The sequence below is a fragment of the Dendrobates tinctorius genome, unplaced genomic scaffold (genome assembly GCF_039654945.1).
Source record: "Dendrobates tinctorius isolate UK_male_01 unplaced genomic scaffold, ASM3965494v1 ptg000165l, whole genome shotgun sequence".
Lineage (NCBI taxonomy): Eukaryota > Metazoa > Chordata > Amphibia > Anura > Dendrobatidae > Dendrobates > Dendrobates tinctorius.
The window spans coordinates 18,495,172-18,522,599 of NW_027361832.1; the positions used below are offsets into that span (position 1 = coordinate 18,495,172).

General features: G+C 44.2%; 1 protein-coding gene across 2 annotated transcripts in view; it reads right to left on the minus strand.

Moving 5' to 3' along the window:
* The window catches only part of CPNE3 (copine 3), a 120,856-nt gene that overhangs the window by 64,434 nt on the left and 28,994 nt on the right, over positions 1-27,428 (minus strand). For both annotated transcript variants that reach the window (XM_073550541.1, XM_073550542.1), the window contains exon 2: positions 2,335-2,474. In XM_073550541.1, the coding sequence (XP_073406642.1) occupies positions 2,335-2,466 (132 nt within the window). In that variant the 5' untranslated portion in view covers positions 2,467-2,474. The remainder of the gene's footprint in view (positions 1-2,334; positions 2,475-27,428) is intronic.

Consider the following 27,428-nt stretch of genomic DNA (forward strand, 5'->3'; position numbering starts at 1 on the left):
CTTTCAGCACATGACGCAAACATGTTACTAGAGCACAACGTTGGCGATCAAGTGTTTGGATCAGGGTTGCAAACTGAAAATTTTTGGGCAGTCCAAAAAAATTGGAGACTATTTTAATTAATTGGTGAAAATTAGCCATTTCAATGGGAGTTGATCGGCAGTACCCAAGAACGGCTACCAAGTATTATATGGGGCTGTGGTGTTCCAGCTCCATACATTACACAGTTTTGAAGGCTGCAGCATCTTGTCCTGAAAGGTCATACTGTATATACTGAGGTTGTCTTTATAAGAATAAAGGTATGAATAGCATAGGGTAGGACTGAGATCCCTGTGATGCAACAGCGATTTTGTCTGATCGACAGACTCCACACAATCCCATTAAGAGCACAATTATGTCCATGATTAGCATCGTCCTTGGCAGATAGAGAACAGCATTTTTTTACCCACACAAGTGTCTGTCTCAAGTGCAGAGGAAACTCTTCTATGGTAGTTGGGAATCTCTCTTTTCAATTATTTTACTAGGGATAACTTGCCCAGCATTTTTTGATATATAACCAATGTTAGGCTGTAGTGATACTTTTTTGTGTCACAGAAACTTTTTATTCGAGCCAATGAGGCCCTTATGTGTACAGAATATACCTAAAAGCTACAGAGATCAATTAAAAGGGAACCTGTCATCTCTTTTCGCCGATATAAGATGCGGCCACTGCCTTTTAGGGCTTATCTACAGCATTCTATAAATTCTGTAGATAAGCCCCCGGTCCAACCTGAAAGATAACAAAAATAAGTTTTATCATACTCACCCGGGGGGCGGTCCAGTCCAATGGGTGTTGCAAGTCCAGGTCCGGCGCCTCCCATCTTCTGTTGCTTCATCACTCCCTGGCATCGCACTCTTGCACAGGCGTACTTCTCTGCCCTGTTGAGGGCAGACCAAAGCACTGAAGTGCACAGGCACTGGGTCTTTCTGACCTTTCCTGGTGCCTGCGCACTGCAGTACTTTGGTGTGCCCTCAACAGGGCAGATAAATATGCCTGCGCAGGAGCGTGATGCCGGGGAGCGATGAAGAAACAGGAGGGCGGCACCGCAAGAAGATGGGACACCCATCGGACCAGACTGCCCCCCAGGGTGAGTAGAATTAGGGTCCCGTTACACTAAACGACGCACCAGCAATCCCGACAACGATACAACCTGGTCAGGATCGCTGGTGCGTCGCTACATGATCGCTGGTGAGCTGTCAAACAGGAAGACTAACCAGCGATCAGGACAAGCGAGGAAGCTGGTATCCAGGGTAAATAGCGGGTAACTAAGCGCGTGCATCGCTTAGTTAACCGCTGTTTACCCTGGATACCAGTGTGCTCGCGCTGGGAGCTGGTATCCAGAGTAAACAGCGAATAACTAAGCGCGCGCGGCACTTAGTTACCCGCTGTTTACCTTGGATACCAGCTCCCAGCGCGAGCACGCTGGTATCCAGGGTACACAGCGGGTAACTAAGCGACGCATGCGCTTAGTTACCCGATATTTACCCTGGATACCAGCTCCCAGCGTCTGCTTACAGTGCTGGGAGCTCACTGATTGTTGGTCTCCCGCTGCCACACGCAGCAATGCGTGCTGGCCAGCAGGAGACCAACGATCAAAAAAATGGCCCAGGACATTCCTGCACGATCAGCGATACCCGGCAGAGGGGCCGGTCGCTGATGCATGCCACACACAGCGAGATCGCTGTTGCGTCACAAAATCGGTGACTCATCAGCGATCTCGCTTAGTGTGAAGTACCCCCAAAACTTCTTTTTCTTATCTTTAAGGTTGGACTGGGAGCTTATCTACAACATTATAGAATGCTATAGATAAGCCCTGAAAGACAGTTGTCTCATCCTATATCGGCCAAAACAGCTGACAGGTTCGCTTTAATCTCTCTTCTACTACCTACATTACCAAACTAAGCTCCATATTAATCCAAAAATTTGAAGAGTTTATTTCCATCATAGTAAGTTATTCCCTATCCCAGAAATCCTGAGAATGGGGATCCGAAACCCAGGAACCAAGCCCTTCAGAGCCCCATTGTGAATAGAGCAGAAGTGCACATGTTCGACCTCGGCTCCATTTATTGACTGTGGTACTATCAGAAATAACCGAGGACTGTATTCAGCTTTCTCCGGCAGTCACATAAAGGTTGTGAATGCACATCTATGATCCATTCAAGGTGGGGCTCTGGAGATAAGTTCCTGGGTTCCAGAGTCCTGATTTTGGGATTGGTCTGATAGTAAGTTATAATCTATATTGGCAATAACCGTTTAAAGTAATATCAGATACACAATATGTTATATTCTAAAGTACCTCAAACCATTGCTGGCCACTTGTGTTCATGAGGAGGACACATAATGGATCGGATTTGGAGCCAACATCTTTATCTAGGAGATTGTCACAGGAAATGCTCAATTCCACTTTGGTTACACATTGTGCGGCCATTTGAAAGTCTGAAACAAAAGAAAATGTAGTCAGGAATATTCCGTGGCCACCTACATAGCACACGTAATCACAATCGAGGACCTAACACCTCACGACTGACTGATTATAGAGAAGAAATAGCGCTAGTGTTTTCCAAATATAAAGCATATAATACAATGCCTAATATAGCTATATATACACACAGTATTCAGTATATACACCCCAGGAGATTTGTCAGAAAAGCTTTATTTTCCTTTCAGAATCAATATTTTCTATGAGATACCATACTACAAAATACACAAATGTGTTATGGATTGCAAACATGACTTATTTTGCAAGAAAATTATCTTAAATTAATTTGCGACCATGTCGCAAAGCCTTAGGAACCAAAGCAAAAGTTTAGAGTATAAAAGGTTCTAATTAACCAGAATTCATCCTCAGGTAAGTCTAATATTCGTTAATCAGGTGTGCAGCAGACAGCTGACTATAAAAAAAAAAAAAAAAGTTTCTTTAACTAAGAAGAACCCTTCCCATTTTTCCCCATTTAAAACTCTCAGCAATGGCACCACATGAAAGAAAGAGGTCAGTAGACCGGAGAAATAAAATAATTTAATTACACAAGAATGGTGAAGGCTACAAAAAGGTCAGCAAAGCCTCACTTGTCAGAGTACTGTAGTAAAGGGGATACAAAAACATAAAAAGTAATAAAGATGGACCTGCAACCATCTCAGAAAGAGGTCCAGGCCGACCACGGAAGTTAACACCCAAACAGGAGCATCTTCTGATGAGAAAGGTTGAAGAAAATAGACATGCATGTTCAATACAGTTAGCTAAAGAAGTAGAAAGCCAAACCGGGGTGAGTGTCTCTCATGAGACAACATGGCACTGGGACTCTATATACTGGAATGATAAGACCAAGATAAGTGTTTTTTCAAACTCAAGCTGGAGTCAAACATAGCGACTCACCAGCGATCCCGACAACGATATCAACCTGTCAGGATCGCTGGCAAGTCGCTATGTGATCGCTGGTGAGCTGTCAAACAGACAGCTTCACCAGCGATCAGCACAGCGACGCCGAGCGTGCGGCGTCGCTGTGTTCGTTAGTTACCAGTGCACTGATGCAGGGAGCGGGTAACTAACATACACATCGGGTATCCAAGGGACGTGCATCCCTTAGATACCTGATGTGTACGTTAGTTACCACCTCCTTGCATCAGCGCGCTGGTAACTAACCAACACATCGGGTATCCAAGTGACGCACGTCCCTTGGATACCCGATGTGTATGTTAGTTACCAGCTGATCGCTGGTCTCCCGCCTGTCACACGCAGCGATGCGTGGTGGCCAGCGGGAGACCAGCGATGGAAGAAATGTCCAGTGGTTTCCAAGAGCGATCAGCGATACCGGCAGGGAGGCCAGTCGCTGATTGCTGTCACACACAGCGATCTCGCTGGTGAGATCACTGTTGTGTCACAAAACTTGTGACTCAGCAGCGATCTCGCTAGCGATATCGCTATGTGTGACGGGGCCCTAATGGCTTCAAAACTATCAAGTCACAAAGGCGAGGATTACAAAGATAAATGCATGGTGCCTACAGTGAAACATAGTGGTAGTAGCGTCCTTATGTGGGGCTGCATGAGTGCTGCTGGTGTAGGGGAGCTACATTTCATTGATGGCATGTATCATGAATTCACAGATCTACTGTTTTATATTGAAAGAGAAGATGCTACCATTACTACTTGCCCTTAGTATACATTCAATATTACAACATGACAATGATCCAAAACACACATCTAAGGCCGGTTTCACACTAGCGCATTTTCAGCGCGCGCACGGCCGGGGGTAGCTCCGCCCCCGATCCGGCTCTCTGCCCGGCGTGCCCGCCCCTTCCTTGTAGCGCCGCCTCCTAGCGGACAGCGGCGCCTGCGATCGGCGCACCCTATCTTTAGCATAGGGTGCGCCGATCGTGCGCAGGCCGTGCGCTAGTTGCGCTCTGACCTGCGCTGCGCACTTTTGACGGTGCGCCGTGCGCGCCAAAATCAAACTTTTCGGATTTTGGCGCGCACGGCGCACCGTCAAAAGTGCGCAGCGCAGGTCAAAGCGCAACTAGCGCACGGCCTGCGCACGATCGGCGCACCCTATGCTAAAGATAGGGTGCGCCGATCGCAGGCGCCGCTGTCCGCTAGGAGGCGGCGCTACAAGGAAGGGGCGGGCACGCCGGGCAGAGAGCCGGCTCGGGGGCGGAGCTACCCCCGGCCGTGCGCGCGCTGAAAATGCGCTAGTGTGAAACCGGCCTAAAGGCCACAGTTGCATTTCTGAAGACTAAGAGTATGTGCAGACGTTGCAGATTTCTCTAAACAGATTCTTCCTCTCTTGGCAGAAAACGCAGGTAAAAATCTGTGCGGATTTGATGAGGTTTTTCATGCGGATTTTCATGCGTTTTTTGTAAGCTATATAAAGATCTATTATTTAACACAAAAAAAAAAAAAAATTGTGATGTAATTTCTTTGTCCAACCTCTTTTACATACTCCATTGAAGACCATAATATCATCACATTTCATGTTCACATATATTTGCACACACAAAACAAATATAAGTGAATATCAATAGATAGATCTATCTATGGATAGAAAAAATTTATGTTAGGTCAGGGTCACACTTGCGAGAAACTTGCACAAGTCTCGCACCTCAAAACCCGGCACATAGAAGTACATGCAGCTGCACACTCCGATCCCAAGTGCCTGCGGCAGTGCTGGGTATTGAGTTACGAGACTCGTGAGAGTTTTTCGCAAGTGTGACCCCGGCCTTAAACGCAATATCTGTTTAATTTAAAAAAAGAAAAAAACATGGTGTGGGCTCCCGCGCAATTTTCAAAACCAGAACAGGGAAAGCCAGCAACTGGGGGCCGATGCGTATAGCTTGGGAAGGGGGTAATACCCGTGTATCTTCCCAGGCTATTAACATCAGTCCGCAGCTGTCTGCATAGCTTTTACTGGCTACTAAAATAGGGTGGTCTCTCTGACCTTTCCCGATGCCTGCGCACTGCAATACTTTGGTCTGCCATCAACAGGGAAGAAAAGTACGCCTGCGCAGGAGCGAGAAACCGGGGACCATGAAGCAAGCAGAAGGGCGACATTGCAAGAAAATGGGAGGCACCAGACCTGCGACACCCATCGGACAGGACCGCCCCCCATGTAAGTATAATAAAATTTATGTTCCTTATCTTGCAGGTCGCATCGGGGGCTTATCAGCAGCAATATAGAATGCTGTGGATAAGCCCTGAAAGGCAGTGGCCGCATCTTATAGAGGCCAAAACAGCTGACAGGTTCCCTTTAAGACTTGATATAACTTCAAAACAGATTAGGCTATAAAACCATTTAGAAGAGATTTGCAGAGAAGAGATATAAGGTTTACAGATCACTGCTAGTATCCCATCCCCTGAGGACGCTGGACATGAGGTGAAACATTTGGGGGGGAAGATGTGCCGGTAAACAACAATTGTACTATTCAGCCCTAAATGGTGGCACCCTGCTGTGTTATCAGATCAATATATAGGTGGCATCATTAAGGCTGTGTACCCATGTAAGCGGTTTTTTCACGTTGTAAGTGTTTTTGCCTGTAAAAACGCTTACAAGAAGCATCCCATTCATTTTAATGAATTCCGCACTTTTTGTGCACATTGATGCGTTTTTTTTTCTCGGAAAAAAAACGCATCGCGGTAAAAACGCAGCATGCTCATTAATTTCGCGGAAAAATCCGCATTTCTAACTATATTCTATGAACAGGAGGATGCTCCTGTAAAAAACGCATAAAATACGTGCAATAATCACACACACAAAAAAAAAAAAAACACAAAAAAACGTGTGCTTCCTGGGAAGGAGTCCGTTTTTTCTGCATACGTGGGTACATAGCCTAAAACAAAATTATATAGGCAGATTAGGGACAATTTTAACATCCTTTAAGACTTTTAATGGTAAATAATAATAACAAAGCTAAGTTATGGTATACAGCCTAATAGGGATGTATATTTATATGGGGTTCTTCTCATTTAGATAATAATTAAGTATACAAGGCCATTATTGGCATCTCTCGGTTTTGTGCTGAGATAGTCTTATACATGTGCCCCTGCTGTGTGCTGTGTAATGGCTGTGTCTGACCGTACAGGGACATGGTCTGATCACAGCTCCTGGGTGGGGCAAAAAAGTACAAAGATGTTACAGCAGGGAATTGCAAATAATTCTTTGAGGTAAAACATTTTTTACATACAAGGAAATGCTTTATCTCACAAAAATAATTATCTGTGATCCCCTGCTATCCTGTCTGTATCCTCTCTTTTGCTTCCTCCCATACCCACAGGGACATTTTATTTAAACACATCCAATTGTGGGCGTCATTATTATTCCAAGATATATTGATTAAAATCAACTTTAAAATTAACTTTGTTTGCGGGAAAACCCCTTTAATTCTTGATATGTAAAATCATAGAATTTCCAGACGGTGCGCTTCGTTTATGTCACGACTGTAGGTTGTACTAGACAGACATTTTTTTCTGACCTTGATGACTACATGACTCCAGAATTCCTGATCTAGCACAAATAGTGATGAGCATGCATGCTCGAATATCGTGTTATCCAAGCATGCTCAGAGTGTTATCAGAGCATGCTTGGGCGTGCTTGAGTAATACGTTCCCGTGGCTATTAGGCAATCCCTGCATGTGTTGTGGCTGCATATCAGACAGCACCGAATCATGCAGCCTTGGGGACTCGATCAGTGACCAACGATCAGCGAGCTCCCAGCACTGTAAGAAGACGCTGGAAGCTGGTATCCAGGGTAAATAGCGGGTAACCAAGCGACGCGCGCTTAGTTACCAGCTATTTACCCTGGATACCAGCATCCTCGCTGGTCCTGATCGCTGGTGAGTTCTATCTGTTTGACAGCTCACCAGCGATCATGTAGCAACGCACCAGCGATCCTGATCAGGTCGTACCGTTGTGGGGAAGGTGACCTGATGGACGGACTTGTCAGAAAGAAGGGATGGTTTGTGCACTTTAGACAGATGTTAGTTATGACAGAAGGGAAACAGCTGGAAATAGTGTAGATTGAGTGCAGTATCTGGAGTTGACCACAAGATGGCAGGGGAGAGTGTGAGTTCAGGACTTGACAGCAGCTTAGGGCTTTAGAAACCGTTGGTCATGGGGGCGGAGTTACAGGGAAACGGGAAGGTTATAAATAGGACAGGAGGGTTCCAGAAAGTTCCAGTCCCGGGAGGAGCTCAAGAGGAGAGGAGTCTGTGACGAAGTGTGTGCTGTGTGGAGAGCTCAACTAGGGGACTGAGGAGAAAGGAAGTCAGGAGGGTGGCCCCCAACACGAAGAACCGCAGAACAGACGAGGCCCCGGGGGAAATATAACAAATTGATGACCTCTGACCAGTAAATTGCTGTTGGTGAACAGGCCTAAGGCGGCCACAGTGACTGAGCTGGCAGGAACGTCACTAAGCTAAAAAGTACGGTGTATGTACCCGGGCCTGGAAACGGAAGGCTGTGGAAGAATTGCGGTATATTTCTGAGGTCGTCAGGCGGACAACTAAATAAATTTGGACCTGTTGTATCCGAAATCTGCCTCCATCATGTGTCTGTGACGTCTGAGTGGTAAATGAGGGACCACCCCCCAGTCCGGCCCACCCTACTACACCGTTGTCGGGATCGCTGGTGCGTCGTTTAGTGTAACGGGACCCTTACTCACCTTGCTCAGTTCCAGGGCCATGGCTCAAGCTCCCTTCTTGCTATGTAACTAGATGCCTCTTGTTCTGTTAAGTCATTCATCTGCAACCCCTCTAGTCCTGGTCCAGTACTTCCTTTCATGATCGTGTTGGTGGTGTAAAAACTTTGTTCCGGACCCTGACCTTGTTCTCGGACTATGACTCATCTCACAATTGAAATTTGTTGTCGGATCCCTGTGGCCCCATTGCTGCTCTTGACTGCTGACCTGTTTCCATATTAGGCCGGGGTCACACTAACCGATGCAAAATATGGTCCGTAGTTTACAGGTGTAATACGGATGAATGACCCCTAAACAGTGCTCCGTATGTCATCCGTAAGCAAGGTGTGGTTGCGTATTTTGCGCATGTAAGCATCCGTATGGCGAGATTTTCCCGCTGGCTTGCAAAATGGACATATAATGGAGCCCTATGACAGGTTTTATAACACAAACGAAAGGATAGATATATATATATATACACACACACACACACACGTCATTGAGATATATATATTTCACAGAGTTCTTCATAGCAGAATAGCCGCTATTGACAAATTACCGCGGGAGCCCACACATTTTTTTTTACAACGAATTAACCCCTTAAATTAACACCTACACCTCCCAAACTTCACACATCAACCCTCATCTAATTACTAATGAAAGACATACAAAACAAAACATGAAACAAAATGGTTTACTGAATGTAAACCATGTGTCATTTCATGTCGGGTTGGGGAATGATTTCACAAAAGCCGGCAATTGAATTAGCGGCTGTTCTGCTATGAAGAACTCTGTGAAATATATATATATCTCAATGACATGTGTGTGTATATATACAGTATATACAGTGGGGAAAAAAAGTATTTAGTCAGTCAGCAATAGTGCAAGTTCCACCACTTAAAAAGATGAGAGGCGTCTGTAATTTACATCATAGGTAGACCTCAACTATGGGAGACAAACTGAGAAAAAAAAATCCAGAAAATCACATTGTCTGTTTTTTTTTTTTTCATTTTATTTGCATATTATGGTGGAAAATAAGTATTTGGTCAGAAACAAAATTTCATCTCAATACTTTGTGATATATCCTTTGTTGGCAATGACAGAGGTCAAACGTTTTCTGTAAGTCTTCACAAGGTTGCCACACACTGTTGTTGGTATGTTGGCCCATTCCTCCATGCAGATCTCCTCTAGAGCAGTGATGTTTTTGGCTTTTCGCTTGGCAACATGGACTTTCAACTCCCTCCAAAGGTTTTCTATAGGGTTGAGATCTGGAGACTGGCTAGGCCACTCCAGGACCTTGAAATGCTTCTTACGAAGCCACTCCTTCGTTGCCCTGGCGGTGTGCTTTGGATCATTGTCATGTTGAAAGACCCAGCCACGTTTCATCTTCAATGCCCTTGCTGATGGAAGGAGGTTTGCAATCAAAATCTCACGATACATGGCCCCATTCATTCTTTCATGTACCCGGATCAGTCGTCCTGGCCCCTTTGCAGTGAAACAGCCCCAAAGCATGATGTTTCCACCACCATGCTTTACAGTAGGTATGGTGTTTGATGGATGCAACTCAGTATTCTTTTTCCTCCAAACACGACAAGTTGTGTTTCTACCAAACAGTGTGTTACTTATGGTAGGCCTTGTTACATTGGTCCCAGCTCTCTGCAGTTCATTCACGAGGTCCCCCTGCGTGGTTCTGGGATTTTTGCTCACCGTTCTTGTGATCATTCTGACCCCACGGGGTGGGATTTTGCGTGGAGCACCAGATCGAGGGAGATTATCAGTGGTCTTGTATGTCTTCCATTTTCTAATTATTGCTCCCACAGTTGATTTCTTCACTCCAAGCTGGTTGGCTATTGCAGATTCAGTCTTCCCAGCCTGGTGCAGGGCTACAATTTTGTTTCTGGTGTCCTTTGACAGCTCTTTGGTCTTCACCATAGTGGAGTTTGGAGTCAGACTGTTTGAGGGTGTGCACAGGTGTCTTTTTATACTGATAACAAGTTTAAACAGGTGCCATTACTACAGGTAATGAGTGGAGGAAAGAGGAGACTCTTAAAGAAGAAGTTACAGGTCTGTGAGAGCCAGAAATCTTGATTGCTTGTTTCTGACCAAATACTTATTTTCCACCATAATATGCAAATAAAATGAAAAAAAAACAGACAATGTGATTTTCTGGATTTTTTTTTCTCAGTTTGTCTCCCATAGTTGAGGTCTACCTATGATGTAAATTACAGATGCCTCTCATCTTTTTAAGTGGTGGAACTTGCACTATTGCTGACTGACTAAATACTTTTTTTCCCCCACTGTGTATGTATGTATATATATAATTTATATTCTATGTGTATATATCTATTCTTTCGTTTGTGTTATTAAACCTGTCAGTGTGATTTTACTGTATCGCACACTGAATTGCCGGCTTTTCTAAAGGACACCGGGTGCGTATTTCTCGCAAGTCACACATCTGGTCCGTGTGTAATCCGTATTTTTAGCGCACCCATAGACTTGCATTGGCGTACTACGCATGCTGCGATTGGCACGGACCGTAGAATACGGGCGAGAATTATATGGCCGTTGGGAGCTGCCCCATGGAGAATCATTGCTCCGTGTGTAATGCCTTTAACGCCTCTCACTCATCCGTATTCCTCGCTAGTGTGACCCCGGCCTTATGGTTGCATCTTGACTGGCTTATAGCATTAGGGCTACTATTCCATTCCATTAAGGTTTTCTGGCTTCTTTTCTGACCTTGTTCCAAGCTCTTCATTACATAGCAGCCACTGCCAATCGGTAGGACTGCAATCTGGGAATCTGATGGCAAAAGTCCAAACAATCATGTTAGGTTTAACCCTTTAACGACCAGAGGTATTTTTGGTTTTGCATTTTCCCCTCTCCTTCTTTCCAGAGCCATAACTTTTTTATTTTTCCATCAATATGGTCGTGTGAGGGCTTTTTTTTTTGCGGGACGAGATTTACTTTTGAACGACACCATTGGTTTTACCATGTTGTGTACTACAAAACGGGAAAAAAATTCCAAGTGCGGTGAAATTGCAAAAAAAGTGCAATCCCACACTTATTTTTGCTTGGCTTTTTTGCCATGTTCACTAAATGCTAGAACTGACCTGCCATTATAATTCTCAAGGTCATTACGAGTTCATAGACACCAAACATGTCTAGGTTCTTTTTTAAAGTGGTGAAAAAAAAATTCCAAGGCTTGTTTAAAAAACAAAACAAAAAAAAAACGCCATTTTCCGAGTCCCGTAGCGTCTCCATTTTTCGTGATCTGGGGTTGGGTGAGGGCTTATGTTTTGTGGGCTGAGCTGATGTTTTTAATGATACCACTTTTGTGCAGACACGATCTTTTGATCGCCCATTGTTACATTTTAATGCAATGTCACAGTGAACAAAAAAACGTAATTCTGGCGTTTTGATTTTTTTTCTCGCTACGCCGTTTAGCGATCGGGTTTGTGCTTTTTTTATTGATAGATCGGGAGATTCTGAACGCGGTAATACCAAATATGTGTATGTGAGATTTTTTTTTTTTGTCTTATTTTGAATGGGGCAAAATATTTTTTTAAAACTTTTTTTTTTAAATTTTAACATGCTTCAATAGCCTCCATGAGCAAATCGCCTATATGTAGCAAAATTACTGCATGACTATGAGCGCCGACTACCGGGTAGTGTTCATAGCAATGTGGCATCAACAACCACAGAGGTCTCTAGGAGACCTCAGGTTGTTATGGCAACGCATCGCTGACCCCCGATCACGTGACGAGGTCAGCGATGCGCGCATTTCCAGCATCACTTGTTAAATGCCGCTGTCAGCATTTGACAGCGGTGTTTAACTAGTTAATAGGCGTGGGTGGATCGCCTGTGCCTATTGCGGGCCCAGGCACGTGTCAGCTGTTCAAAACAGCTGACATGTCCCGGCTTTGATGCGGGCTCACTGCCGGAGCCCTCATCAAAGCAGGGAAGACGTTCAATGACGTGCTATGCCCGTCATTGGACGTAAGGGGTTAAAGGGAATCTGTCACCAGGTTTTTGCTATGTAATCTCAGAGCAGCATGATATAGGTGCAGAGTTCCAGATTTCAGCAATCTATAACTTGCTGGTCTGCATGCGGTCATTTTGATACAAACCCTGTTTTATCTACTGCAGACCTAACAGTGTCTCAGAACGTTGAGCCCTGTGTAACCCTGCCTACACCACTGATTGACAGCTTTCTGTGTATACTGTATATTGGCAGAAAACTGCCAATCAGGTGTGGGGGCAGGGTTACACAGCGCAGTTGACTATGCGGCACAAGACACCTAGCTCTTTAGCGATAATATGATATGGATTGTACTGAAACACCAAATCACAGTCTAGTAAGTGGCACATCACTGGAATCAAGTTCTATGCCCCTGCATATTACATTTCAAAATTCTGCTGACAGATTCACCTTAAACAGGTGAGGAAAGAATTTCTAAGACTCCACATCCAAGTCTAACAAACCGATACCAGCACTTTATGAAAATCGAAAGTTGCTTTTTCTAGTATCAGCGAAAGCTATAAGATTTCAGAAATCTCATGCAGACACGTCTTTATTTTCCTGACTGAATTTGAGAACTGCAGGAGTTTGTGAAATCTGCAGCATGTCGGTTCGTTCAGCTTTTTTTTTTTTCTTCCACACATAGAAAGTAATGAGAAAGTGAAAAAGTTGCAAGAACGCAACAAACGTTTCTGAAGTCCTTTTTGGCAGCATTTTTTTTTTTTTTTGTGAATACTCTAGAAAAAGCACACATGTAATCCGCTCTACCCCCCCCTCCCCCCCTCCAAAAAAGAAATGACAAAAACGCTGTGAACATGCTGCAATACAGCATTTTTATTTCCAATGATGTTAATGTCAAGAGAGTGGATTTTGGGGGCAGAGAAAAAAAATGCTTTGCGCGTGAACAGAACCTAAACCTGAATGGTTTGTTTCTTCAGATGATCTATAGCGGCATTGTTTACTCATGCTGAAAAGTAAGAGCAGGAGGATACACCGCACCCTGTATTATTAGATTAGATTGCTGGCTCATTACAATGTTTGGCTGGCTTATGTTATTATTATGGCAGTAGATAAAAGAGTAAATCATTCTAGCACCTTTTCTCTGTAATCATCATAACCTGAATCCCGCCATCTCCATTTTTCAGCTGGCAAAACATTAAAGGGGTTCTCCACTTCTAAGACAACCCCTTCAAAAAGGGAACCTGTCAGCAGTTTTGGCCACAATAAGCTGCGGCCACCGCCTTTCAGGGCTTTATCTACAGCATTCTGTAATGCTGTTTGCGGTGCAATGGGTGTCGCAGGTCCGGGTCTGGTGCCTCCCATCTTCTTGCGATGCCGCCCTCCTGTTGCTTCATCACTCCCGGGCACCACTCTCCTGCGCAGGCGTACTCATCTTCCCTACTCTGCACTGCAGTACTTTGGTCAGCCCTCAACAGGGCAGATGAGTAGGCCTGCGCAATTCTGATCTGTGCAATCAAAGATTCAGAAAATTTGACACACATTTCTTGCAAAGATGCTACCCTCCCGATATTCTCAACCGATCCAGTAAAACCACATCTCCACGGGCCAAATCAAAGGACCGTATCCCATTTGTACATAGCTACCACCCTCTTGGTTATGTTATTCACAAGGCTATAGGGAAATATTGTCTCTCCAATATAGAGGAGACCGCAAGGACATTTCATCAAGTAGATGACAAAGGAGGTTTCGCATGTGAAAAAGTCTTTAATGTTATATTTTTTACCCGTATGTGGATGGTAAAAAGAATCACCTTTCTGAACATCATTGTACTGTAGGCCTGGGAAAGTGCCAAATTTCGGGTTAATCATAGAATCATAGAATGGTAGAGTTGGAAGGGACCTCCTGGGCCATCTGGTCCAACCCCCTGCTCAAAGCAGGATTCGCTAAATCATCCCAGTTAGATGTCTGTCCAGCCTCTGTTTGAAGACTTCCATTGAAGGAGAACTCACCACTTCTCGTGGCAGCCTGTTCCACTCATTGATCACTCTGTCAAAAAGTTTTTTCTAATATCTAATCTGTGTCTCCTCCCATTCAGCTTCATCCCATTGCTTCTAGTCTTTCCTTGTGCAAATGAGAATAAAGTTGATCCTTCTACAATGTGACAGCCCTTTAGATATTTGTAGACAGCTATTAAGTCTCCTCTCAGTCTTCTCTTTTGCAAACTAAACATTCCCAAATCCTGCAACCTTTCCTCATAAGACAGGGTTTGCAGACCGGTCACCATTCTGGTCGCTCTTTTCTGAACTTGCTCCAGTTTGTTGATGTCTTTTTTAAAATGTGGTGCCCAAAACTGGACACAATATTCCAGATGAGGTCTGACCAAAGAGGAGTAGAGGGAAATAATTACTTCACGTGATCTAGACTGTATGCTTCTGTTAATACATCCTAGAATTGCATTTGCCTTTTTTGCTGCTGCATCACACTGTTGACTCATTCAGTCTGTGATCTATTAGTATACCCAAGTCTTTTTCACATGTGCTGTCACTTAGCCCTATTCCTCCCATTCTATATATGCTTTTTTCATTTTTATTGCCCAGATGTAGTACTTTGCATTTCTCCCTGTTAAAAACCATTCTGTTAGTTGCTGCCCACTTCTCCAGTTTATTTAAATCTTTATGAATCCTCTCTCTCTCTTCTCTAGTATTAGCTATCCCTCCTAGCTTTGTGTCATCAGCAAATTTAATCAGTTTACCCTCAATTCCTTCATCTAAATCGTTGATAAAGATGTTGAACAATACAGGGCCCAGGACAGAGCCCTGTGGTACCCCACTTGAGACATTCTTCCAACTGGATGTGCAGCCATTTACGACCACTCTTTGGGTCCGATCACTAAGCCAGTTATGAATCCACCTAACAGTTGCCTTGTCCATTCCATACTTAGTCATTTTTTCAATAAGGATTGTATGAGAGACTTTGTCAAATGCTTTGCTGAAGTCAAGATATACTATATCTACAGCATTTCCTTGATCCACCCAATCAGTAATACCGTCATAGAAGGAAATTAAATTAGTCTGACATGACTTATTAGTTACAAACCCATGCTGACTCTGTTTAATCACTTCATTCTTATCCAGGTATTGACATACATGTTGTTTAATAATTTGTTCAAAGATCTTTCCTGGTATAGAAGTCAGACTCACCGGCCTATAGTTGCCTGGGTCCACCTTCTTCCCCTTTTTGTTCATAAGAAAAGGTTGTCTAAGGGAGGCACCTCATGAGTACAGCTCATCCGAACCTAAGAATTTAAATAAACGTTCCTCCCTTGCTTTAGAAGACCGCGTAACATAAGAGATACACTAGTCAAAGCTGATTTGCGCTCTTCACGCCATCCCCCTAGACAACGTTTTCTTATGAACCCAAAATTTGGCACTTTTCCAGGCCTACAGTACAATAATGTTCAGAAAGGTGATTCTTTTTACCATCCACATACGGGTAAAAAATATAACATTAAAGACTTTTTCACATGCGAAACCTCCTTTGTCATCTACTTGATTAAATGTCCTTGCGGTCTCCTCTATATTGGAGAGACAACACAACCTATCAGGGACTGCATTTCCAAGTATAAGCCTACCACACGATGTAAAAATCTGTCATTACCCATTCCTCACCATTTTGTCATAATTGGCCATACTATTGCCCAATTCCATTTTCAAGTAATTGAATACATTGGTACTCCACGCAGAGGGGGCAATAGGATCAATTTGCTCAAAAAGAGGCACATTGGATCCATGAACTCCAGACTCTGGCCCCAAAAGGCCTACACAGAGATTATGGCCTACAGTCTTTTATAGAATACAACATCCCCTTAAGATGGACTACTGTACTAACTCCATTTACATGTGTTCTCATTCATATTGTGTTCTGCTAAGTATCGTTTATAGGTCATTTCATACATTCTATAAATACTAATGTTTATTATCTCTTTTACAGAACCGTTATTAAATGCTTGAGCTGCACATCCCAGCTGAACTTCTATTTGGATCACCACCTTTTAGCCTCACATCTATGGTAAGCGCTGACTAGAGGTCACCCTCATGTTGCTTTATTATGCGCCCACTGCCATTGGAATACTGGGCATCTGTAATCATACCAAGTCATTATGTCTCACCTTACAGATTTAATGCCATATCTGGCAACCACTATTTATGAATCTTTTCAACTACGGCTATGTAGATCTCCTTATCATGCTTATACCATGTGCACTGTGGACTAATACTTCCTTGTACATCTCACTGATCCTATATCCGTTTACAGGACCTATTGCCCCATTAGACTGACCCCCATATCTCACAGTTATGTTTCCTTGCTATTACAATTTACTATAATAATTTATTACAACCCTTCAAAGTGCATATCCATTATGAAACTATGGATTGTCTATCCTGTTTAGATGCTTCATGGCTTTATCTGTGTTACTCCAAATTACCCTTTACTATGATTTTGCACAATCTGTTGTATAAACTTTATTTTACTTTATGTTTTTTCTGTTTAGTACTTTGATGAAGGTCAAAGACCGAAACGTCTACCACTGTATGTAGTGCATAATAAATTTTCGCTGCATCCACATTGTGTGTTGCCAGGTTCTTATAATCGTAAACTTTAGTTACTCCAACTCTGTTTCCTATTAGATTGAATCATATCGAGGTCCCTCTTTTATCCACTTCACGACCTCACCGTGCCATAAATAGTCATGTCAACCTCAAACTCGGAAGACTTTAGATCTCACCGGTCTCCGGCACCTCCATTCCTTGGCTGACAGCTCCTTTTTGATGGTTCTACAAAATCACATCAAAACTTTGTTTTCTTGTTGGAGTCGATTGGTCCATAGTTAACGCTTAGACCTAAATTACTTGACCAATGCTTAATACATGAGGACTACTACATCAGCTCAGATCACACAGCGGACATCCATTGTTTAGGGAAAATAATGGAATTGTAGACTCTTTCTAATGAATGCATTCACAGCGCCCTATGCATCCTACAGGGGTCTACCAGTGATACAGAGCCTGTATTACAGTGTCCATTGTTCCCCTGCGTATATCCACCTGGGTCTAAGCAACTAGCCTCGGTTCTGGTCAAATGCACCACAAGCCACTATATGATGTAGAACAGATATTTACTACACAGCAGCCCACAACAAGAACTAAAACACGGCATTATGAAAACCCGTCCTTTTCTGTACTGCAGATGACATGGGCACAACTGTCGGTTGGCGGTAAAACAGTCAGGATAGAACGTTGCACATGATTAATGTTCACCAACAGCTGTACTATCACTTCTGAGCACTACCGGTGACTTGTGTGAGTCTGATTACCTCCTTACACACAGGGTTTCATAATTGTGACATAATGGGATCATAAACTGGAGACTAGAAGCGATAAAATAATTATAACTTCTCTGGGCCAACATGAGGAGTCATACTTCAGGCGGGTTTACATCTCCCGTCTTGGGGCGTTAAAAGATTGCTACCTGTTTGGCGGATGATCAGTTACCTCTTCAGACAGGCAGATCACATTTACTATGCACAGAGAACAGTAGTAGATCCTTCTGTGCATATAGAATAGCATTTTTCTTGGCAGCACATGTCCAATTTATAAGTGACGACATGCTGCCGAGAACGATAATTTTTAAGCTTGCTTCAAAATCATTTCACTTGACGAAAGAGCGTTTTGCTCATTCACTGGGTGCTCGGCAGCCTGTTTACACTGCCAGATAATTGAGAAACGAGCTTTCCTACGAACGCTCATTTACAAGAATCAGCAAGTCTAAATCCAGCTTTAGGAGAAAAAAAAAAAAAAAAAAAAAAAGAATGGGACCCATGGGATCAACTATGTAAGGCCGGGGTCACACTAACCGGCGCAAAATACGGTCCGTAGTTTACAGGCATAATACGGATGAATGACCCCCTAAATAGTGCTCCATATATCATCCGTAAGCAAGGTGTGGTCGCGTATTTTGCGCATGTCAGCATCCGTATGCTGAGATTTTCTCGCCGGCTTGCAAAATGGACATATAATGGAGCCCTATGACAGGTTTTATAACACAAACGAAAGAATAGATACATACACATAGAGAGATTATATATATATATATATATATATATATATATATATATATATATATATATATATCTCTATCTATCTATCTCATTGTGACAAACGTATTTCACAGAGTTCTTCATAGCAGAATAGCCGCTAATTAACTTGCCGGCTTCTATGAAATCATTCACCAACCCGACATGAAATGATACATGGTTCACATTCAGTAAAGCATTTCATTTCATGTTTTTTTTATATGTCCCTGACTAATAATTAGATGAGGGTTTGTGTGCAAAATTTGGGAGTTGTAGTTTTTATTTTAAGGGGTTAATTTGTTAAAAAATGCTTGGGCTTCCTATTGCCCTGTAGTGGTGGCGAATGGGTTAATCTAAGAAAGGGTTAATGTCACCTTACAATCGAATGGTGACATTAATCCTTTGTTAGATTAACCCACTCGCCACCAATATAGGGCAATGGGAAGCCCACGCATTTTTTAACAAAGAATTGACCCCTTAAAATAACAATTACAACTCCCAAATTTTGCACACAAGCCCTCATCTATTAGTCAAGGACATTTAAAAAAACATGAAATGAAATGCTTTACTGAATGTAAACCATGTGTCATTTCATGTCGGGTTGGGGAAGGATTTGATAGAGTTAATTAGCGGCTATTCTGCTATGAAGAACTCTGTGAAATATAAATATATGTTTTTTACAATGACATGTGTAATATATATTATATATATTCTATTGTGTATATATCTATTCTTTCGTTTCTTTATTAAACCTGTCAGTGTGAGTTTACTGTATAGCGCGCTGAATTGCCGGCTTTTCTAAAAGACACCGGGTGCGTATTTCTCGCAAGTCACACGTGTGATCCGTGTGTAATCCGTATTTTTTGCGCACCCATAGACTTGCATTGGCGTACTATGGGCGTAGTACGCTGACATACGCAGCATGCTGCGATTGGCATGGAGCGTAGAATACGCCCAAGAAATATACGGCTGTTGGGAGCTGCCCCATAGAGAATCATTGGTCCGTGTGTAATGCGTGCTTTTAGCGCCTCTCACTCGTCCGTATTCCTCTCTAGTGTGACCCCGGCCTAAGGATAGAGAGTATAATTAAATACTCTGGCCATTATATTAGAGATAGCTGCCTATTTACAATTGGAAATTCCCAGTATTGAATTGTGACATGTGAACCATGAGTTTGAGTTCGTTATAAAATCATGAGATAATGTTTTCTTTGGATCAATTTCAAAGTGAATCCACATTAGAATCAGAACACTATGTGATTTCTGCAAGTCCTGGCGTTAGATGTTGAATTATTGGTCCCAGCTATTGAAGCTCCGACATCTTTGTGGGGTTTTCTCATGTATGAGAATGGAAATGTATACCGAGAATGAGATCCTCGAGGAAAAGCCTCCAGTGGAGGGGGATCCTCATCAATATAAGGGGTCAGAGGAGGGGGTCACGGATCGTTCTGACAAACAATTGGATCACAGTCAAGCAAATTGCAGCCAAAAACACGTAGGGGCAGATTTACAAAGGGTATGTGCACACTATGTCTTATAGAAGCAGAGGTATCAATTGTGGTTTGCAAGAGGAAGATTATTCAGGGCGAGCCAACTTTTTATCCTGACGCATCTTTTTTTGTCTTCTTTCCAGTAAACTTTTGCACACTTTTAACATCATTTTCACCAATGGTGACTATATATATATAATATATATACACACACACAATATTGTGGCTTTCAATCTTATGGTCAGGTCACTTCTCAAAATTGCCTTGCGTCTTTTGAAACCTGAAGTGGTAAAAAAAGCAAAGTGATTTTTACATGGCTGTGCATAGGCTTATTCTTTTTAGTGTTAATTAATGCTTTCCCGATGGGTTTTGGTATGGACCTGCTTAAAAAAGTTGTCATATGCCCTTACTCTAAAACTGCACTGGCTTTATAGCTCAAATTAAGGTAGAATTCTGGCTCACATTCTGTGCCCAACATAATAAATTTTATTTCTATAGCGCCAACATATTCCGCAGCACTTTACATTTTTGAAGGAACTTCTACAGACAATAGACTACAGCATAGCAATAAACACAGTTCAAAACAGATACCAAGAGGAATGAGGGCCCTGCTCGCAAGCTTACAATCTATAAGGAATAAAGGGGAGACACGAACGTTGGATGGTAACCATTGCTTTTATTGTTTAGACCAGCCCTAGTGTAAGAATCGGGTATTTCTGTTACTGCATGAACCAGATAACAGTCTAAATATGTAAACAGTACAGACACAGAGGGATATTAAATGCAAAAAGCATGTGAGAACATGATGCGAGGAACCTGTTTATGGTAAAAAAATTTGAAATGAGCCACACAGGGATATTTAGGTTAATGCGTTGAGGCGATAGGCCAGTCTGAACTAATGCGTTTTTAAGGCACGCATAAAACTGTGGGGATTGGGGGATTAATCGTACTAGCCTGGGTAGTGCATTCCAAAGAATTGGCGCAGCACGTGAAAAGTCTTGGAGACGGGAGTGGGAGGTCATGATTAATGAGGATGTTAACCTCAGGTCATTAGCAGAACAGAGGGCACGGGTAGGGTGGTAGGCTGAGACGAGGGAGGAGATGTAGGGTGGTGCTGAGCCATGGAGTGCTTTGTGGGTAAGGGTAATAAGTTTATACTGAATTCTGGAGTGGATGGGTAGCCAGTGTAATGACTGGCACAAGGTAGAGGCATTGGTATAACAATTGGTGAGGAACATGATCCTAGCTGCAGTATTCAGGACAGATTGGAGAGGGGAGGGTTTGGTAAGAGGGAGACCGATTAGTAGAGAGTTACAATAATCCAGATGAGAATGAGTAAGAGTTGAAAGTAAGAAGGGTCGAATTCTAGAAATGTTTTTGAGGTGCAGATAAGAAGAGCGAGCCAGTGATCGGATGTGGGGGGTGAATGAATGCTCGGAATCAAGTATGACCCCAAGACAGCAGGCATGTTGCTGGGGAGAAATGGTGGAACCACACACGGAAATGGCAATGTCAGGCATAAGTAGGTTAGTAGAGGGAGGAAACACGAGGAGTTCAGTTTTTGACAGGTACAGTTTCAGATAGAGGGAGGACATGATGTTAGAGACAGCGGTAAGACAATCACTGGTGTTTTCCAAAAAGACAGGTGTGATATCAGGAGAAGTGTATAATTGGGTGTCATCAGCATAGAGATGGTACTGGAACCCAAATCTATTGATTGCTTGACCAATAGGGGCAGTATACAAAGAGAAGAGGAGGGGGCCTAGAACCGATCCTTGAGTAAGGGGAAGATGCGAGGAGGAGGAGAACCAAGAAAGAATGGTGTCCTTGAGGCCAATGGAACGGAGCATAGTGAAGAGGAGCTGATGATCCACAGTGTCGAATGCTGCAGAGAGATCCAAGAGAATTAACATGGAGTAGTGACCATTAGATTTTGCTGAAAATGCACCACATTGGCTCAAAAAAAAAAAAAAAAAAAAAAAAAGGGTCTGAAGTACAAAAAACAAGATACACAGGCTAAAGTCTTAAGGGGAATTTTTCAGTAAGATTTCATACCCCAAACTATTTATACAGTATGTGCCTTTACATGAAATCAGTTTTTAAATTGATATACAAATGAGGCTGAAGGACTATGGTAAATCCGAAGCCTCTGTCACTTCAGCTCTATTCCCTGTCTGATGCTGCCTCCTTCTGCTCGTCTCACAGATTCTACAGTGTGACTTTAGGCAAAAGAGTCGTCAGTCAAGCAGGAGGTGGCGGTTCTGGGTAGTAAATAGAAATGGAGTGGCAGAGACTTCCACTGGTCTAGGTTGGGGTGTGAAATCCTGCTGACAGATTCCGTTTAAGATATACCATATATCTCCAGCATGGACCTCTGTGATATAATTGGTGTATTCAATCTAGTGCTAACTGGTTATGCCACAAACATTAGACCAGCAAACGCGCTGTCACAGGCACTTTACACAAGCCACCACTGCTAGGCAAGAGCTTAAGGGTTGGGATATTCTTCACCCACTCCTGAAGGGGGCCTTTACAGAACCCTTTCCGCACTCCTGTCGCAGGATAGCTGGCGTCTGGTGACGTGGACGATGTAGAGTTAGGCTCAAGAGCAAATCCAAAGCTAGCAAAAAAAATTCAAATGAGAACCAAAGGGAAACCCCAGGAAAATAGCTTATAAAGAAGAACCAATAACAACCATCAGCAGCTACTAAGAAGGAACCAGAGCCAACCAGGAAGCACTCACCATACCACTATGCAATGAAACTGAATAAACAGCACAGAACTGAATTAAAAGCAGGCCGTAAATAGCCAATCCAAATCGTAATTGCGCGCGTTAAACTCCTTGGTCCAAGGAGTCTAACGCGCGCGATTCCAAAGGCTTAACACAAAACCCTGTGGTGCAATGAAGGTGAAGGCTGGGGCACCCCAGCCGAGATGGGATCCCATGGCCCGCTCTGGGGGGTTGATATGGCGAGCGCACCACTGACCCGGCTCGCCCGCTCCGTCAGGGAGGTGGAGCATGAGCGCACGCGATAGGACCCGAAAGATGGTGAACTATGCCCGGGAAGGACAAAGCCAGAGGAAACTCTTGTGGAGGTCCGCAGCGGTCCTGACGTGCAAATCGGTCGTCTGACCTGGGTATAGGGGCGAAAGACTAATCGAACCATCTAGTAGCTGGTTCCCTTCGAAGTTTCCCTCAGGACAGCTGGAGCGCTCCAGATGGATTTTGTATCACTGACTGTAATAAATACAATCTTATTCATCCATATAAGTTGAGTGCCAAGTTTTCTTTGTCATTATTACTGGTTTGGGACCCTACTTGAGCACCGCACCAGTAGTGCCACGTCACATTCTAGACGACTGCATCCACGGCAGGTATTCCTAACATAACTGTAAGGGAACAACACATGAGAGGAGAGCCAGGAGATATGGATATCACCCCGCCGTCACCAATCTGTGTCTGAGCTTACACAGTCGCAGCTCTCTGGCACCCCCTTACCCTCAGGTCAGTCAGGAAACTGCACCTAGGCTAAGTAGTCACCAGAGAGGCTGCCCTGTCACGTACTGGTTATCGGGGCACTCTGCAGTGAGGGCAGTATAATATATATTACACACACACACACACACACACACACACACACACACACACACATCTCCGGTCTGTCACTGCCAGGATCTCCCAGTAACACTAGAACGATATGCTGCCACCAGTGTTAGGAACGGCGAAACGCACTAAATAAAAATAATATTGTGCGTTCATTGCTTGGGGTCCACCGTGCAGTAGGTGTTACACCGCTGCTAGGTAATGACAGACGAGCAATATGGCGGTATAATGCGCATGGGTTAGACTTCACCCGAAGAGCGCAAAGCGGGCTCTGTTCACACACAAAGGAGCAGCAACAAACATACGAAAATGTTGAGCCTGTTAGTCTCACAGACCACAGGGAAATGCACACACGGTATCTGGTCACAGGAGCATGCCCCAGGGCAGAGGAGCTGCATCCGTCTAGACCTACCGTGTGTGCGGTGTCGCTACTGCAGACGCCAAGGAGGGCTGCAACTGCAGCGCGGCGTAGGGCACGGCCGCTGGTCGACAAAGCTAGGAGGCAGGCGCAATATCGGACTCTAGAGTAGAGGTGCGGTGTGCACAGTGGCCTAAGGCTTGCCACTGACTGGCGCTGACTGCTGCACTAATTCCCTATCCACATGCGTAATATCAGAGGGAAGGGGTTTCAAATGAGTCAGTCACCAGAGTCATACATCCGTCACCATTCACACATTTAGCTTGAAAAGTCTATACTAGCACATGGCCAAAAGGTCATGCGCGCTTTTTATAGTCGTGCGGGACCTTCCAGATCTCCGAGATGGACCAATGAGATATGGAGCAGGACCTGGGCACATGACTCCCGATCTCCAATGGGAGATCGCCTCGTGAGCATGCCTAGTAGGAGGACAGAGGAACGTAGTCTCTGGAGCGGTCTGCTGCAAAGTAATCTCCTCTGCGGTAGATAGACAGCAGGAGACCGCAGAATGTGAGGCTCTGGATTTCTGCAGAGCAGACGCAGAAACCAGATGCCTAACAACCAGTTCCTCATTAGATGTAAGCTTGGTCTGTTAACAAGCTTATATCGGGTCAAAAACCAACCCCAGGTAGCGTATAAGGCTACTTTCACACATCAGGTTTTCGGCGTCAGGCGCGATCCGGCGTCGTGCCGGAATGCCGGATCCGGCAAATGTTTTGTAAAACCTGATGTGCCGGATCCGGTTTTCTGCCGGATCCGTCTTGTTCTTGACAGACAAAACCGGATCCGTCTCATCCGGTTCATCCGTTTTTTCGACGGATTACGCCGGATCCGGTTTTTAAAATTGACCCTTGTGGCCCCTCAAGGCAGAGTACACTGGCAGGATGACAGAGTGTGAAAGATTTGTGCCCTAACCAAACTTGTGTACCTTCTGGACCAACAGTATATACCTTTGCCAACCAAAGTTGACTATCTTGTCATGGTCTTACTATTTTTAGCTTTAGGCCACAGGTGTGTACCTGGTTGTGTTTTATGCAAAGTATTTCACCTTTTAACAAAAGTTGAGTACATTGTTAGGAAATCACCAACAATAAACACAACTTTTTAGGTGAAATACTTTGCTTCAAACACAACCAGGAACACAACTGTGGCAAAAAGCTAAAATTTACCCACAGTTATATACCTGGTTTTGAATACCTTTTTACCTTTGAAATACCCTGTATTTAACCTTTTTTTTAAACATAGTTCGCCGCAGAAAGAAAAGACAGACAACCATTGTGAAACGATAATTTAACTTTTATTTAAAATTTTTTTTTTTTTTTTTTACATTTTTTAAAGTGCAAAAAACTTTTTTAATAAAGGTTTTAAACCCAATGGGCATTTTTATTAAAAAACACACATTACAATTCTGTGTATTGTGGGGTGGAAATACTGCTGGAGGGGCTGCGGGACACTTCGACACTGGGTGTGTGGAGAGAGGACTGGGATCGTGGTGGGGAAGGAACAGTTAGAGGTGAAGGTGTGGAAAAAACTACAGAATGGGTGGACATGTGGGAAGCAGAAGAGGTGGTGGGTGGTGGAGTGGAGGGTTGGGCAGGGACTGTAGGAGCAGATGATGTTGATGGAAAGTTGTACGGGGAAGGAGTTTGGTACGGGGAAGGAGTTTGGTACGGGGAAGGAGTTTGGTACGGGGAAGGAGTTTGGTACGGGGAAGGAGTTTGGTACGGGGAAGGAGTTTGGTACGGGGAAGGAGTTTGGTACGGGGAAGGAGTTTGGTACGGGGAAGGAGTTTGGTACGGGGAAGGAGTTTGGTACGGGGAAGGAGTTTGGTACGGGGAAGGAGTTTGGTACGGGGAAGGAGTTTGGTACGGGGAAGGAGTTTGGTACGGGGAAGGTTGCTGGAAGTGGGGAGATGACTGGTACTGGGGAGGTTGCTGGTACTGGTGAGGTTGCTGGTACTGGGCAGGTTGCTGGTATGTAGTAGGAGGGGGAGGATGGAAAGTGGCTGGAGGGGGTGCAGGTGGAGGAACTACAGTGGTGGGAGGTGGAGGTTGGGAGGTAACCTGCTGTAGAGCACCGTGGCACGAATGCATTACATGCATCTGCTGGGCAGGAGAGAGCGTTTCCATGCGCTCCACAACAGACCTGAAAAAGGTGTGGTTTGGCGAAGATCTTGCTTCTGAATGCATGGTTTGCAGAAGTGTCTTCACCTCCAGAATGCTGGAGTTGATCTGCTGAAAGCCTGCGGAGATTTGCTCTGACAAGACTTTTAGACAGTTCTGGAAAGATGCATTCAGATGCAATAACTCTTGCGCATAACTCTTTTCCTGACCCCTCTGCCGCTGCCGCCCAGTACCCGCAGGTGTACTAGAGGCGGCAGGGGCAGAAGGGTGGGGTAAAGGGAAAGCGATCTCCTCACCAGCAGCTTCATGTAATGTAGGCGGCCACGATGCTCCTGTGCTGGTGGATGGGACAGATGGGTCGAATGTGTGGGAAGGCAGGGAAGGTGCAGATGTACCGGGGCGGTCGAAGTGTCCCTCGGTGCCGGTCTCCTCAGGGATCGCCTCAGAAGGGTCCAATCGTGCAGGCTCCCGAGTGCTGCTCACCGTGCTGTGGAATAAAGAGAAAAAAAAAACAATTAAAATACTGACATGGTATGGCCCTGGCTGAAAAAAAAAAGTTACATCTTTTTCACATGTGGTGTGTAATATTTACCTTCTGGTGAGCATTGTTTCCCGGAGGAACGACAGGGCTTGTGCGTACTTGTACTTGCTCCTGCGTCCTCCAGATCCACTCGGGGCCCGCATCTCTTTATTGAACTCCTTCTTGAAACGATCCCTCACAGACCGCCACCGATTCACAATTCTGTTCCCTGAAACGAGAAAGGAGTGGTTAGTATACAACATCAGTGTTTCACAAACTCCAGTCCTCATGGTCCCCAGGGGTCATGTTTTCAGGATTTCAATAGTAAATAGAAATCCTGAACACATGATCCGTGGGGACCACGAGGACTGGAGTTCGGGAAACACTGGTTTACATCAAGCAACCGTTACTGTATATACTTACGCTCTTTAATCTGGTCCCGAGCTTCGAGGTCCTCCCAGCGGCCCACAAGGAGAGAACAGATTTCCTCCCAGAGTCGTCGGGTAATGATCAGGTCAGCGTGGCGGCGGTCAGCCATATTCCAGAGCGGCTCCCTTTCTCTGACGAGATCGATGAGGCGGTCCACATCAATCCCTCCATCCTCACCGTCAGAGTCGGGAGCACGCTGTGAAAGAAAAAGACAAAAATAACATAATTAGCCTCCACAAAAGAAATGAAATAAAAAGTGCAAAAAAACAAAGCAAAAATATTTATACTTACACGCTGGTGACCGCCGCGTTGCTGTCGCCGACGACCCTGGGAGGCACTGCGAGGACCTCTTGGCCGAGCACCAGATTGGGAAGACTAGAGAAGAAAACAAAAAATGTTATGAGTTTGGATGTAGGCATTTGTTTGCTGTGTGTGGTCTGCAGAACATTGTTTTCTATGTGTTGTGTGTAGTGTGATGTTGTGTTTCTGCGTTTGATGCAAAAAACTTACCAATTGTGAGCCCACTCCAAGC